This window comes from Saprolegnia parasitica, assembly GCF_000151545.1.
Source record: "Saprolegnia parasitica CBS 223.65 unplaced genomic scaffold supercont2.4, whole genome shotgun sequence".
In the NCBI taxonomy this organism is placed as follows: domain Eukaryota; phylum Oomycota; class Saprolegniomycetes; order Saprolegniales; family Saprolegniaceae; genus Saprolegnia; species Saprolegnia parasitica.
In genome coordinates, this window is record NW_012156398.1 from 465595 (window position 1) to 480907 (window position 15313).

The 15313-nt window shown below is 61.2% G+C and overlaps 5 protein-coding genes across 5 annotated transcripts in view; 2 read left to right on the forward strand and 3 right to left on the reverse strand.

Moving 5' to 3' along the window:
- Positions 1-1254, forward strand: part of SPRG_19282 (calcium-translocating P-type ATPase) — a gene marked incomplete at both ends in the record, with an annotated part of 3035 nt that extends 1781 nt beyond the window's left edge. Inside the window, one exon of the mRNA XM_012340309.1 lies at positions 64-1254. Within this exon, the coding sequence (XP_012195699.1) occupies positions 64-1254 (1191 nt within the window). The remainder of the gene's footprint in view (positions 1-63) is intronic.
- A 1823-nt stretch (positions 1255-3077) lies between these two features.
- Positions 3078-6192, reverse strand: SPRG_01619 (calcium-translocating P-type ATPase). Its single transcript, XM_012339986.1, has 3 exons — positions 5894-6192; positions 5017-5850; positions 3078-4972 (listed from the first exon to the last, which is right to left on the reverse strand). Exons 1-3 carry the CDS (start codon positions 6134-6136, stop codon positions 3137-3139), a joined length of 2913 nt encoding a protein of 970 aa, XP_012195376.1. The 5' UTR covers positions 6137-6192; the 3' UTR covers positions 3078-3136.
- Positions 6193-6459: 267 nt separating this feature from the next.
- SPRG_19283 (hypothetical protein) lies at positions 6460-11711 on the reverse strand (the record flags this gene model as incomplete). Its single annotated transcript, XM_012340310.1, has 3 exons — positions 6460-6522; positions 6582-11092; positions 11141-11711. 3 exons carry the CDS (start codon positions 11709-11711, stop codon positions 6460-6462), a joined length of 5145 nt encoding a protein of 1714 aa, XP_012195700.1.
- A 416-nt stretch (positions 11712-12127) lies between these two features.
- Positions 12128-12595, forward strand: SPRG_19284 (hypothetical protein; the record flags this gene model as incomplete). The annotated part of the gene is made up of 1 exon (XM_012340311.1): positions 12128-12595. One exon carries the CDS (start codon positions 12128-12130, stop codon positions 12593-12595), a length of 468 nt encoding a protein of 155 aa, XP_012195701.1.
- A 169-nt stretch (positions 12596-12764) lies between these two features.
- SPRG_19285 (hypothetical protein) lies at positions 12765-14542 on the reverse strand (the record flags this gene model as incomplete). The annotated part of the gene is made up of 8 exons (XM_012340312.1): positions 12765-12936; positions 12981-13084; positions 13133-13197; positions 13247-13796; positions 13847-14041; positions 14091-14250; positions 14303-14477; positions 14527-14542. 8 exons carry the CDS (start codon positions 14540-14542, stop codon positions 12765-12767), a joined length of 1437 nt encoding a protein of 478 aa, XP_012195702.1.
- Between the last annotated feature and the right edge of the window lie 771 nt (positions 14543-15313).

A 15313-nucleotide genomic window follows, 5' to 3' on the forward strand; every position in this document is an offset into this window, starting at 1 on the left:
GGCATCGTCGTGCGCATGGTCACCGGCGACAACATGGCGACGGCCAAGTCGATCGCGCTAAAGTGCGGCATCCTCTCGCCGAACGACGGGTCGCTGGTCATGGAAGGCACCGAGTTCCGTCGCCGCGTCCTCGACTCGAACGGCAACATCATCCAGAGCGAGTTTGACAAGATCTGGCCCATGCTCCGTGTGCTCGCGCGGTCGAGCCCGAAGGACAAGTACACGCTGGTCTCGGGTCTGATTGCGTCCAACGTCTATCCCCACGGGCCGCAGGTCGTGGCGGTGACGGGCGACGGCACCAACGATGCGCCGGCGCTCAAGAAGGCGGACGTGGGCTTTGCCATGGGCATTTGCGGCACGGCGGTGGCCAAGGACGCGTCGGATATCATTTTGATGGACGACAACTTCAAGTCGATTGTGAACGCGGTCAAGTGGGGCCGCAACGTCTACGACTCGATCTCCAAGTTCTTGCAGTTTCAGCTGACCGTCAACGTCGTTGCCATCTCGATGGCAGTGCTCGGCGCTGTCTTCATCGAAGAGTCGCCGCTCTCGGCGATTCAAATGCTCTGGGTCAACCTCATCATGGACACGTTTGCGTCGCTGGCTCTTGCAACCGACTCGCCGACCGAGGCGCTTCTGGAGCGCAAGCCGTACCCGCGCACCAAGCCGCTCATCTCCAAGAAGATGACCAAGCACATTGTGGGCCAGAGCGTCTTCCAGCTCGTCGTGCTCTTGACGATGACGTTCTATGGCGACGTCCTACTCGATGTACCGTCGGGGCACAAGACAGGCCCGTCGATCCACTACACGATGGTCTTCAACACGTTTGTCTTCCTCCAGCTCTTCAACGAAGTCAACGCGCGCCGCATCCACGACGAGCTCAACGTCTTTGAAGGCTTCTTCTCCAACAAGCTCTACATTGGCATCTCGGTGCTTCAGGCCGCGCTCCAGGTCATTATCGTGCAGTTTGGTGGCCTCCCGTTCAAGTGCAAGCCGCTGTCGTCGACGCAGTGGCTCATCTGCCTCGGCATTGGCGCCGCGTCGCTCCCAATCGGCCTCGTCCTGCGCTTGATCGAGACCAAGGACATGCCCAAGGGCATGGGTCTCCTCCGCGACGCCGAGCCGAGCGAAGGCTCGGCCGAGCGCGGAAAGGAGCTCTGGAGCCGCGGCGTCATGCGCGTCCGGACGCAGATCCGAGTCGTCAAGGCGTTCAAGCGCTCTATGGGCGGGCGCCAGCTCGCACTCAACAATTAGACTCGATGGGATATTTTGAGCGAAATCCAATGTATTGCTTGGCGTCATTCTTCTGCGACGATAAATATAAAGTATAAGCGCAGACCGAGGGCTGCGTCTTGGACGGAATTCACTGGGTCAGTGCAGAACAACCAAGTGTTTTGATTTGCCAAAATAAGGCATATCCACAGCTAATCAAATCATGTGCAAAGCGAAATCCAATTGGCGGAAATTATATGCCAAAAGATCGTGCAGTGGCAAAAAAAATCGCACTGGCATTCGCGCTTTCGGCCGAAGATGGACGCACCTCAAGACGAAGCCGACGAATGGTACGGATACGACAAAGAACGCGACGTGACCCTTGTGGTCGAGCTCGCGCAGTATGTCCCAGAGGAGCGGCGCGACAAATTGCCGCACAAGATTTTCAGTGCCCTCTTCCAGCATCCCCTCGGGCGTCCGCCGCGGCCTCTCGACAACCCTTTGTGCTGCGGTACCTTTTGCTGCGGTACCACGAAGGGTTGTCAAGAGGCCGCGGCGGACGCCCGAGGGGATGCTGGAAGAGGGCACTGAAAATCTTGTGCGGCAATTTGTCGCGCCGCTCCTCTGGGACATACTGCGCGAGCTCGACCACAAGGGTCACGTCGCGTTCTTTGTCGTATCCGTACCATTCGTCGGCTTCGTCTTGAGGTGCGTCCATCTTCGGCCGAAAGCGCGAATGCCAGTGCGATTTTTTTTGCCACTGCACGATCTTTTGGCATATAATTTCCGCCAATTGGCTTTCGCTTTGCACATGATTGGATTAGCTGTGGACCATAATGCCTTATTTTGGCAAATCAAAACACTTGGTTGTTCTTCCTATTGAAGTGACGAGCAAGGGGCAGCTGCGTCCGTTGCCTCAGCACCACTGTGGCTGTTGATGGCGAGGAAATTCGCGTAGCACGTACAAGAAGCAGTCGGCCCACGTCCCACATTTTCATTCCTGTGCTTGGATGATCGGTGGACGACCGCCACGCATTTTACGTTGGTACTGGTTAAGCGAATGCATTGGACTTGAACCTCAGTGCTGCATTGTCAATCCCGAGACCTTGAACACCAAGTCGAGACCTTAAACACAAAGGCAATTCGTGGCCACTTTCCGTTTTGCGCTACTAAGCTTAGTACACGACGTTCCCCGCCACACAGGTAACCAGTTTTACTCGGGTGTGGACTCACCGCGACATACCGGTAGGACCGCGTCGTCCATGAAGACGCGGTCCTATGTCGCGTACTAGTACGGGTACATCGAAAAACACCGAGAAACGTTGAGCGCCGGCGCTGGCACGCCGAAGGTCTCCAGGTCGACGTCTCTAGCGCTTGATGAAAGACGATATTGCCCGTGTATAGCCGACGCTTCCTGCAAACTCGTGACATATCTTCTTCCAACGCGCCGTGCGAGCCGAGAACGTCCGGCACTCCTTGATCTACCGCTTGGGCGGGCAGCAACTGGAGCCAGCGCTCGTGCAGGCGCTCGACGAGCGGCTCCAGCTTCTGGCGCGCGCACTGTTTCGACCTTCGAAGTACCATCAACGAAGGCGCGGCATACACGTCGCTCGACCATGTCCCCGAACGCGCCAAAGCAAACTGGCCAACGGCCGACGATGGATCGCAAGCTGCGAACTGCAGCCAATGGGACACCGTCCTCACTTCTGATTGGTCATTTGGGTGGTAAGGCGCTGGCAATCCCACCAATCAGAGGTCACCGATAGCTCAAAAGATCGCATTCACATGGGCGACAGCGTGTTTCCGCCACCGAAGCGAGTCAGCACATCAAGTCGAGTGGCTTTATACGTAGACATCCTCTTCCGATGATGACGCAGCCTCCTTGCGCGCACAAGATAACACCGACGATCATTATCGTACGAGCTTAGCGCAGAAGCGGTACAAGGCGGAGGCAGAGACCCACGGGCAACGAGAGCGCGCCAAGGCCGAGCGCGACCAGCAGCTGCGTCCACGTCAGCGGCTCACAGCTAAAGGCGACGCCACCAAACTGCGTGACGATCACTTGCACAATAAACTGGAGCAGAAACAAGCAAGGAAACGCACGGTTGGCCCCGACGCCCGCTAAAACGTTGCACTCGTCGCGGAGCTTGCGCGCGTTGACCTCGTTGAAGATTTGGAGAAACACAAACGTGGCAAAAACCATCGTGTAGTGCTTCGTCGGCGTCGGCGCGTCACGACCGGATGGCACACCGAGGAGGACGTCGCCATAGAAGACGAGCAGCAGGAGCAAGCACACTTGGAAGAGACTTTGGCCGACAATGTGCTTGGCCATCGTCTTCGAGACGAGGGGCTTGGTGCGCGGGTACGGCTTGCGCTCGAGCAGCGCGTCGGTCGGCTTCTCGGTCGCAAGAGCCAGCGACGCAAACATGTCCATGATGAGGTTAAACCAGAGCATTTGAATCGCCGTCAGCGGCGTTTTCGCCAGAAAGAGAGAGCCAAGGACGGTGAGGGACACCGCCGTCAAAATCACAGTCAGCTGAAACTGCAAGAACTTGGAGATCGAGTCGTAGACGTTGCGGCCCCACTTGACCGCGTTCACAATCGACTTGAAGTTGTCGTCCATCAAAATGATATCCGACGCGTCCTTGGCGACCGCCGTGCCGCAAATGCCCATGGCAAAGCCCACGTCCGCCTTCTTGAGCGCCGGCGCGTCGTTGGTGCCATCGCCCGTCACCGCCACGACCTGCGGACCGTGGGGATAGACGTTGGACGCAATCAGACCCGAGACCAGCGTGTACTTGTCCTTCGGGCTCGACCGCGCGAGCACACGGAGCATGGGCCAGATCTTGTCAAACTCGCTCTGGATGATGTTGCCGTTCGAGTCGAGGACGCGGCGACGGAACTCGGTGCCTTCCATGACCAGCGACCCGTCGTTCGGCGAGAGGATGCCGCACTTGAGCGCGATCGACTTGGCCGTCGCCATGTTGTCGCCGGTGACCATGCGCACGACGATGCCGGCGTCGTTGCACTGGCGGATCGCACCCGGCACTTCGTCGCGGACGGGATCTTCAATGCCGACGATGGCCACACACGTGAGGTCGCGCTCGATCTCGTCGTCCGACCAGTCCTTGACCTCGTCCATCGTCGCCTCGATGTCGCGGTACGCCAAGCAGAGCGTGCGGTACGCCTGGTTGGCGTACTTTTCGATCACGTTGTTGAGAATATGGCTCTTCACGTGGGTCTCCATCGGGATCGTCGAGCCGTCGAGGCGCAGCTGCGACGTGCAAAGCTCCAAGACGATCTCACTGGCGCCCTTGGTAAACACGCGGCACGTCGTCGCCGAGACGCGGACGACCACCGACATGCGCTTCTTGGCCGAGCTGAACGTGATCATGTGGCCAATCTCGCCGCCCTTGCGCACATCGGCGTAGGCGACGCCCATGTCGGCGGCAAACTGGAGCAGCGCGCACTCGGTCTTGTTGCCCGTGTGCTCGGGCTTGCCGCCCTCCTTGAGCGGCGGGAGGATCTCGGCCGTCGAGTTGAGGCAGATGCCGTCGCAGAGCGCAGCCATAGCATCCCCCGACAAGGCGGCGCCGAGGTCGGCCGCAGACGAAAACTCCGAGCCGCCGACGTAGCTTTCGACGACGGTCATGCAGTTGGTCGTGAGCGTCCCCGTCTTGTCCGAGCAAATGGTGGTTGCCGAGCCCATGGTCTCGCACGCGTCCAGGTGGCGGACGAGGTTGTTGTCCAAGAGCATCTTCTTGATCGAGTACGAGAGTGCAATCGTTACAGCGAGCGGAAGACCTTCGGGGATTGCGACGACGAGGACCGTGATGCCAATGATGAAGAAGCCGAGGTAGTCCGAGAGGAATTCTGGGACCACTCGGCCTTGTCGACGACGAACGCTTCGATCGAGTAGCGTGTTGCTAGCGCCACAAACACAAGAAGCGCCAAGACGACGCTCACCTTGCCGAGGAGCCGCATGACGGTGGCCAACTTGCTCTGCAGCGGTGACGCTGGCTCTGCTGCTGATGCTACTCTTGTCGTCGAGGTGGCCACAACGTCGGCGCGCGGAGTCTCGATGGCGCGGTAGTCGTCTCTCTCGGCCATGTTGGAGTCTTGGCCTCTCGACGACGGAAGTGTCTCGAGCGCCTTGCCGGCCACGAGCGAAGCGATCATGCCGGCCTGCGTCGACGCGCCGACGCAGAGCACGAGCATGCTCCCGACGCCCTCCATGACCTGGGTACCCGCGAGGACGATCTGCTTGGAGACGTACTTGGACTCGCCCGTCATCGTGCTCTCGTCGAGCTTGAGGTCATGGCTTTTAAGGACGAGGCCGTCGGCGGGCACGACGTCGCCGACCTCCAAGCGGACGATGTCGCCGACCACGAGCTGGAACTTGCGCACGAGATTCGGGCTGCCGTCGCGAAGCACCTTGATGCGCTCGTCTTCCTTGACGAGGTTGAGCGCCCGGAACTGCGCGTCTTTCGCGTGCTCCTGGTACGCGGTGACGAGGACGATGCTCCCGACGGCGAGGAGGATCCACGCGCCTTGGATCCAGTCGTTGGCCGCGCCTTGGGCGCCGCCCAGCAAGAGCGACACGACGCCCGCGCCAAAGAGAATGCGCAGCGTCACGTCCTACGCGTCAAATGTCCTTCTGGTCATGGGCAGAATCGAGTACCTCGAACGCCAAGCGCATGCGGGCGAGAAGCGTCAGCGGCGGGTCTGTGACCAAATCGTTGGTGCCAAACATGGCGGTCCGCCGGACCAGATCGTCCGTGTTGGCCGACGAGAGGCCGACGTCCAGACGTACGTCAAGCGCAGCCGCAAGGCCATCGACGCCGCCGAGAGCGGCGATCGCGTCGGCGACTCGCGCGTCGTCGGTCTCGACAAGGCGGACGAGGTCGCCAGCCAAGAGGCGCATCGACACCACTGCTGCAACGACGTACTATCCATCGTCCCACATGTATCCATCCATCGTCTCGTCAAGTTATCCGGAGAGCGCTTGATGTGGCTTGGAAATGGCGGGCCGCTGCGATGTGGCAGGCTGCTGCGATGGTATTATATCTCTCTCTACTGGTAGCTGGCAATATCGGGTTGGCCATTGCCAGAGCGGTGGAGCGTCGGACGAGAGAGGCTTCCCAAGTACGTTTTAGCTGCTCGAGCGACTACGAATTCGAGAAAAGACGGGTCGGAAATCATATGCAGAGGGACGAATTAATTAACGCAAACGTCGACCGAGGACGCTTACGGCTGCTCGTGGCTCACTTCGCGCAGCTTGCGGCTCAGCACGTGCACGAACGCGTAATTCTACACACAAAACAGGCGTCAGAACATCCCATCCCATGCCATCGCCGAGGCTCGAATACCTCGAAATCGGTGCCCAGCAGCGTTAAAATCGACTTGGCTTGCGCGCCGTTCTCGTACTGGAGCGCATGGAGCGTGAGGAGCGCGACAATGTGCTCGAGAAGGAAGACCATCGTCTCCTTGTGAAAGCCCGCGTCGCACGTCGCATGCTCGTCGACGAAGAGGGCGGCCTTCCACGCCTCCAGCAGCCGCTTCCAGACGTTCCACTCGTCGTTCGCAAACAAGGTTTTCTCGGCGCCTTGGAGGCGGAGGCGGCAGAACGCCATCGTGTGGCACAGCGTCAGGCGCGACGCATACAGCGCACTCTGCGCAAAGAGGCTCCACTTGCCATCGACGAGGATCTCGCTGCGCTCTTGCTCCGAGAGCGTGCGCGGCGCCAGCGTGCTCCACCACCCGCCGTGGAGCACGTGGAGGCCAAAGAACGGGAGCAGCGCGAGCAGTCGCTGCGTGAGCTTGTGCACCTTGGCCGCGCCGAGCCCCGACTCGAGCAGCGACGGGAACGCCGCGAGCGTCTTGAGCAAGAAGGTCAACAGCGACAGCTCCGTCACGTGGTTGAGCGAGATCGACGCCTCGAGCAGCTTGACGCTTGACGCGACGCGCTTCCAGTGGAAGCCCACCGACTGCACGAGGAGCTCCATGAGCTCCGTGTGCTGCGGCAACGACGCCGCCAGCGCCGCCAGGAGACGCAGCACGGGCAGCCACTGGTCGTAAAAGGCTTGGTCCGCCGCCAAATACGCGTCGAGCGGGCCGTTGTGGGGCTTGACGGGTCGCGACGGAAGGTCCATCGTCATGAGCGCACGCAGCGCGCCGCCTTGGAGGAGTGCCAGCGCCCCGTCCTTCGTGCCGGCCATTTGCGTCCAGAGCGAGAGCACAGACGGGAGCACAAGCGTCGACGCTTGCACGTCCTTCTTGAAGAGGCCGCAGAGGTGCGGCACCTGGTGCTGGAGCAACGGCAAGACGCTCGACGACGGCAAGCTCTCGAGAATGTTCATCGCGAGACCCATCGTCAGCGGCACGGTGACGTCGGTCGCGTCACGGCACACGAGCGCCACAAACGGCGCGTCGACGACGACCGCGGTTGCACTCGGTGCCGACGACGTCAAGACGTCCAGCTGCCCCGTCGACGAGCTCGATGCATGCGCCTCGAGGTACCGCAGTACGTGAAGGTAGCTCGTGTACAGGCTCGAGCGCGCGCGGCGGCCCGCGGCCGGGTTGCCACTTGTCGTCGTCGTGCTCTGGATCGCCTTGGTGCAGCGCTCGAGGAGAAGACGACGTTGGGGCGCCGAGAGCGGCGCCTTGTCAGACATGGCGCCGCGCAGCTGGAAGCTCATCGCGACCGTCACGGTCGCCGCCAATTCGACCAAGTGCGCGACGAGGCCGGGTGTCTGCAGCGTCGAAAAGACGGCGTCGAGCGTCCGGTGCAGCGCGGCCACCGGCGCCGCGTACTGCAACGCGGCGACTTCGACGAGCTTCCGCCACGCACCGAGCGCTTGGGCTTCGGCGCCAATGCGCTCCGAGTACCGGTTCCAGCTCAGCGCCCACTGCAGCACATTCGCGACGTTACTCGCCTTGTCGCGCGTCTCGACCGGCGTCCACGCAAGCGTCTCGCTGCGTTCGAGGAGCGCCGAGAAGGCCGGAACGTCAATGAGCAGCTGCCCGTCCTTCTCGAGCGTACACTGCTCAGCAAGACCGAGGCTGTGGGCATCGGACGGGCGACTCGGCGGCGCCAACGCAAACGGCGTCGCGTTCAAAAGACCGAGCAGCGGTGCCGACGGCGTCCAGAGCCACGAGGCGACTTCGGTGCACTTGGCATGGAAGAGCCAAAGCGCGAGGCTTTCGAGGAGCCAGCGGCGGCACTGCACGAGCGCCAATTGGTCCCGGTGCGCCGCGACGAGGTGCGGCAGCATCTCCTGGGCTTGGCGAAAGAGGAAGCAGTTGAGCGTCGGGCGACCGAGGCGCTGGAGCGTCAGTGGCAGCGTCGTCGCCGACGACAAGAGCACGTGCACAAGGCGGTAGCACTGTTCGGCGAGTGTCGGCGCCGCCGTAATCAAACTCGCATTGTCGAGGAAGAGCAGAATCGCATCGAGGGCATTCGCGCCGTGGGCCGTCGTCATGAGCGATGGCGTCGGCCACCCCAGGAGAAAGGTCGCGAGATTCGGCATCGGTTTTTGCACGTTGGCCAAGAGCAGAGCGAGGAGCGGCGTCTTGAGCGACGACGCCGGATCCATGAGCGACGCCACGACGCCGTCGATCATCGCACCGTCGACGCCGGCGTCCACAAAGATCTCGACGAGGCGCGACGGCGACGGAATGTTGCTGCTCAGCAGCGAGAGGAGCTGCACGGCAAGCGTCGCAATCGGCGCGTGCGGGTATCGGAGGTACTTGCACACCTTGACAATGTGAGTCGGCGACCGCGAGAGGAGGTTGGCGAGCGGCTCGGCGGCGCGGTCCTGAAGGCGGCTCTCGCGCAAAAGCATCAGAAAACGCTCTTCCTTGTGCATGGCCAGCAAGAGCATGTCCAAGATGAGCACGACGCAGTCCTGGCGCTTCGAGAGCGCGTTCCACGGGCGCACGTGGTCTTCGGGCTGCACGAGCTGGAGGCAGAGGTCGCTCGTGTACGCCGTGTGCTGGGCTTCGTACGCGCTCTCGAGCTCGTCGACCGACGGAAGCAGCGAAAGCAACATGCGCAAAACGTTGCTGTCCGTGAGAAGCTTGGAGAGCAAGTGGAAGCCGCTGGCCTTGGGCTTGAGCACATGCGTCGAGCCGTTCGTCGTGTTCAAGACGACGTACTCGTCGACAAAATCCGCCGGCGCCGGGTCGTAGCGCTGGAGCACGTCGTGGAAGAGGCCGAGCACGTTCTCGAGGAGCGTCCACTTGTCGAGCGCGTTGTCAAACTCGCGCGTGGCCATTTTGAGAAACACGTGCTCAATGACAAAGTCAAAGTACGGGCGGTTCCCGCTCACGCGGTAGCTGGACCCGCATTCGTCCGGAAACTCAAACTCAAAGAGCGGCCGGAGGAGCGCCACAAAGCCGTTCGTTGCCGGGTACGTGCGCTGCATCGACTCGATCTGCTCCAGCTCAAACTGAATCCCCGTGGTGGCCGCACTCGATGTCGTCGTGAGGATCTGCGCGGCCTCGAGGTGCTGCCAAAGGAGCTGCGCGAGCGGCGCCGAAATCACAAAACGCGACAGCGTCTGCATCACCGCGCCCTTGAGCGACGACGGGATCGAGCAGCGCAAAAAGCTCAGAAAGAGCAAGAGCACGTTGTTGTCGGGCCAGTCGAGGAAGAAGTGGACGATCGCACGGTTCCCGAGCACCGACTGGAAAATCTGCAGCATCGCGTCCAGCGCCTGGACCTCGGACACCTGGAAGCGGTGGCCCACGGCCGTCGTCGTCGTGCTCGGCGCCGACCCCGCCAGCGTCGGTTCATGCGAGAGCACGCGCCGGTAGTTGTCAATGGCGGCAAAAAAGTGCTTCCACGTCACCGGCGGCGGGCTCTCCTTGATGTGTTTGTACGCGAGCTCCGGGCACCCCGGGGCACACGACGAGAGGAGCTTCATGTAGGCGAGACGCGACGCATTCGTCGACTGCGACAGGGTCGCCGACGCCGTTAAAAACGGCTGGTGCGCGCTCCAGAACGTGCTCGCAAACGTCGGGTGCAGCTGGCTCAGCGCAATGCCGAGCTCGAGCAGCTGCGTGAGCGTATCGGGGGTCGAGACCGCCGCGTTCAGAATCGGGTGCGCCGCCGTCGCCGTCGTCGTCGGCAGCAGCGAGCCGTTCTTGTGCGCGGGAAAGAGGAGGCTCACGTAGGCCGAGAAAAAGTCTTCAAACGCGCCTTCGTACATGGCAAGGAGCGTCGATCCTTCGGGGGCGAACGGGAAGAGTAGCTGCACAAGCAGCATCATCCCGTTGTGCTTGAGCCCGGCGTCGTGCAAGAGCGTAATGTCGCTCTCTGTGACAAAGCTGAGCTTGGCCTGGTGCTGCGCAAAGCCGACGGCGCCGAGAAGGAAGAGCACACCGTGAAACTTGCATGTCGAGGGTGCCTTGAGCAGCTGCAGCACCTCGGTGGCGACGCCCACATCCGACGTCCACGCTAACGACGGACTCACGGCCTCGCTGGACGACCGGTGCACGCGGACCGACGACGTCTGCAGCGTCGACGCGAGCGCTGCGTGCGCATAGCTGAGCGAGTGCAACTGGCAAGCGACCTCCTTGACGTCGTACGGACTCTCCTCGGTTGAGAGACCCAGCGCGCCTTGGAGCGCCGTCGTGACGCTCGCACTCGTCTTCTGAACGCGCGATCCAATGGCGAGGCAGAGCGACACGAGCGCCTTGAGCTCGGACGGCAGCACGGGCGTGCTGGACGCAATGAGGAAAATGCATTCGGCGATCGTCTTTTGCCACACCATGGCCATGGCATGCATCGTCTTGTTCTTGAGAAGCGTCGGGATGTCGTCGGTGAGCGCGCGACAGAGGTGGCCGAGCAGGTCCTGCTGCAAGAGGCGGTTCGTATCTAGTAGAATCACATGAGGAGCCTTCGTACAAGCATACGAGATTGTACAGTCGAGGATCGCATCCTTCTTTTGCGCCGAAATCGTCGGCTCGAGACGGGCGCGGAGGAGCTCAAAGAGCGCGGTCAAGACGGCGTTGGTCTCGGTCAAAAGAAACTCGCGCGCGGCGCGGGGCACATTGTCACGCAGGAGCGCCGGCGGAAGACGGTTGCGGTGCGTCACAAGCGCGCGGTTGTCTGGGTCGCTCGCGAGGATCCAGTACTTCAAGCACGACATCTCCGAGAGGTGCAACTCGTCGGCCATCTCGATGATCTGCTGCTGGATGGCCGGGATGACCGGTACGGTCGACGGCGACGCGCTGGCCTCCGACCGCACAGAGATGGAGCCCTTCTGGAGCAGCGTCCGGTCGGCCGGGACGGGGACGTTGCCCAAGATGAATTGGAGCGGCGCGACGAGGAGGTCCTTGGCGGCGTCGAAGGTCGCGGCAAAGTCCGCGGACCAGTCGACCTGCGGCAGGAGGAGGAGGCTGACCTCCTTCTGCAGCTCATGCCCACGGAGGCTGCCCACGTCGACGAGGAGGAGCGCGGACCCGTCGGCCGCCGGTCCAACAACACCTGCCATTAGCCTAGCGAACCGAATTTGAATTGTTTGCCACAAAATATCGTGCAAAACCACGACTTATGACCAATCAGATCCACCAGCAACTCCCTTTTCAACCAATCCGATCGCGCATAGAAACCGGGCCAATCGACGCCATTGTTTTCCGGCGCTAAAATTCGGCATCGCGCCACGCCCTGCCTTGGCACAGGACGGCGCGACGGTGCGCACGACCTCCATCGCTCGGTACTCGACGCTATTCCAAGCAGAGCCTCAAGTCCAGGTACTCTTGCAGGCAACTATGTTCGTGTCTTTTTTTCCGATACGCCTCTTTGTGCACGGGTGGCCACACTGTAGATGTGGCATATGCCGAATTCGCCATCGCATCCGGATACCACCGACCAGAGGGCTGCTTCTTGGATCGCCGCCGCTCTCATAGCATGGGCGTCCAGTACCGAACCAAGACACTCCTGCATGTGACGCTGAGCGTGCCGACTGGCGCCGTCCCGCGCATCGTGCCGGTGTCCATCTACATCTTCCCAGGAGAAGCGCTCACCTGGTTCAACGAGCCCGGGCGTGACCCAACATACCTCAACCAGATCGTCGATGGCCTCGGCCAAGGATCCGAGTGGGCTTATCTACAGACGCAGATCGAGCGCGCAAGTCAGCCAGACAAGAAGGACAAGGCGCCGCCGTCGCGCGAGGTCGTTCTCGGGGCCATCAAGTTTACATACGTTGTCAAGCCGATCGGCCGCTCGTACACGGTGATGCGCCCGGGCGACGACGGCCGCGCGCTGCCCATCCCATTAAGCGCTGTCGAGGTCGTCGTGCACGCGTTTCCCAAGCACATGTCAACGAATGCGACGCAGCCATCGATCACGGACTTTCTGGTGCAGCAAGCAGACTAGCGAGCTTCCGCCAACGAGCGACGACCACTGGAAGTGCTGGCCCGCCACAATAGCCCATTGCCAAGACTGTCCAGACACCACGTCATGCGCATGGCCACCTGTAATCTATATTTCTCGATCCATGGTGTCAAGCGACGCCGTCTATTTCTCAGTAGAGCATGCCTGAAATCTAAGCGCTCGCCGGCGGGCGCGAGGCAAGGAGGAGGCAGTTTTCGAGGCTGTCGGTTTCTTCGCAGTAGTGCACGAGCTCGGCGTGCATGCCATGCGCGCGCAGGTAGAGAACCCGGCCCATATCGATGACGCGCTTGCTCTTGCGGCCGAGAGCCGTGCGCTTCTCCCGGCTACCTCGCTTTAGAACTGATGCCAGCGCATGCGATGATTGTACCTCCAGCCAAGGACCGTCTCGACGGCGTCGCCTTCAGTGCCCATGCCGCACGTCGCCCAGCCCGAGAGCGAGACGAGCACCTTGAAGTCCGCGGCTGAGAAGCCCTAACCCGCGACAATAAGACATGATCAACGACATGCACTCGAGCGTACGAGCTCTTCGAGGTACGTCGGGTTGACATAGTCGTCCCAGCTGCACGCGTGGTGGCAGCAGAGCGCTAGCATCAACCGATACGCACGTATTAATCACATAGGAAGGCGTCGTACCAATCGCAAGACCGTGCAGGTGCGGGCTCATCGCGTTGGCTTGGACTGGTGGCAGCGTCGTCGCGAGCGCTCGCAGCGAGAGGTCGGTCGCAACGCCGCAGAGGTGCTTGGAGAGACACACGAGCGGCGTCTCGGTCGCCTCCTTCATGCCCGCGAGGTTCAGATGCCGAATGTCGATTTTGGCGCGCGTGCACGTGCTTTCCGTCGCAATGTACTGGTCGGCCTTGCCCCGCGTGCCGGCGCGATCTATGAGAATGAACGGCGACGCCGGGTACAGCTGCGTGAGCGCAAGCGACAGCATCGCGCGGCCCGCGCCGAGCTCCATGTACGTAAACGACTTGTGCAGAAGGCTCTTGCGCTCCATGTGGCCGATGATCGACGCCTGCTGCTGGATGTGGCGCAGCGCACCGTGCGACGCGCCAGTCGCTTCCTTCTCCACGAGGAGCTTGGTGCACGCGTCGTGCTTGAGCGTCTCGGTCGGGATCGAGCCAACGGCCTTGGCATACGCGGCCTCAACCTTGGCAGCAAAGGCGGTGTAGTCCATTTTTGCCTAGTGGAATGGTGCGCTTGGTCGAGGTATTTTGCTGTGTTGTGTATTACCAGGATTTGGAAGATGGACGCTTGGCGCGCCGCCGACGGCGCTTCATGGCTGTTCTCCTCCGTCTCATTGTCGGGCTCATCGACGCTGACATCGGTGTTATCTTGCGGCGCGGCGGCGTGCGACCCCGAGTTGATATTGCGCGAAAAGTACGGCAGCGCCTGCATGGCCTCGGCTTCCTTGAGCTTGTTGCAGACCTAGGACGATCTATACGCGGGACATTCATCCAGGCGTATAGCGACGAACCACCAAGTGCTTCTTGAGGTCGTAGAGGTACACCGTGTGCGACGGGTCGAGCGTGCAAGGGACACGCTGCCGCATCTCGGCCTTGAACTTCTTCGACTTGTTGCTGACGACGCCTTCATCACGCTCAATGTGGTTGCCGCAGTAGAGCGAGCCTGCGACGCTACAAGGATGCAGCGTCATGAGGCACGAACGAGCGCACGACGGCGTCGCACCGGGCCACGTTGCAGTAGCGGGCCTTGCGCTCGAGCTTGAACATGCACTGCGTCCACTCGCCGTCGGCGGCCGCCTTGAACTTGTCGCGCTTGCGCTTCGAGCGCTCGTTCACGACCGGGTTCTTGACATCGCGCTTGGCGCCGGCGTCGACTGCGGCGTCCGGGCCGGCTTGGTCTCCATCTCCAATTGTTGATTGACCAATGGCCACGGAGGCTAAAAACACCCGACAATTCGTACATGCATCTGAAAGGTCTGGCGTGCACTTGACAGGAAAGCGTCGAGGTACGATCGTACCTATCCTATATGCACGCTACCGCAGGCTTGTCGCTGCCAAGGATCAGGGAGCGGAAGGACTTTCTTCTTGCATGCACCTTGTGCCGGCTAAGGTGGCGTTGCTCTAGATACTGTAGACTGCGCTTTATTGTCAAAATTCCACACCAGTTCGGCTCGACGGGGCGCGATAGCCGGCCGTGTCGGCGGCGTCGAAGCAGGTGCTACCATCGTTGGATAGAATGCCGTCTGCGCATGGCGTCTAAGATCTCAAGCCTGCGGTTGGTGGTCTCGAGAGGCACCGGATGTTGCTGGACTAACCAAGGAGGCAGTGCAAGATCTGGCGCCGAGTACGACCAACGTCAAAAACACTGTGTGAGCTCAAACGCAATCGTTATTAAATGAATGTTTAAGCTAAATGAAATCAACTGAGAGGCTTACGCAGTGCGTTGAAGCTCTTCGTGAATCTGCATCAGGATGTCGCACAGCGCTGCGCTCCAATCCAGTTGGACTAGGCGCGTGGCTTCGGCTAGCAGCGCGTCATCGGCTTGCTGCACGGCCTCGGCTCGGGCGGCTTCGGCTCGGATTCGCTCTTCTGCCGCTCGCGCTTCGTTGGCCTCCCGCTCGAGGTACCGCCCATGCATCTCGTGCAGCGATCTGCCAAACAAGCAGAAGAAGTGGCGCACGCGGAGGTCTGGGTCCGGGCCCGGCCCCGAGACCAAGAACCAGTTGACGACTCG

Excerpts from the sequence above, each read along its gene's own strand:
- SPRG_01619 (XM_012339986.1), bottom strand. The coding sequence starts at position 6,136 with ATGCGCCTCTTGGCTGGCGACCTCGTCCGCCTTGTCGAGACCGACGAC. Across the intron at positions 5,851-5,893 it reads GCATGCGCTTGGCGTTCGAG|GACGTGACGCTGCGCATTCT; the intron begins GTACTCGATTCT and ends TTTGACGCGTAG. Across the intron at positions 4,973-5,016 it reads CGTCGTCGCAATCCCCGAAG|AAGATGCTCTTGGACAACAA; the intron begins GTCTTCCGCTCG and ends TACTCGATCAAG.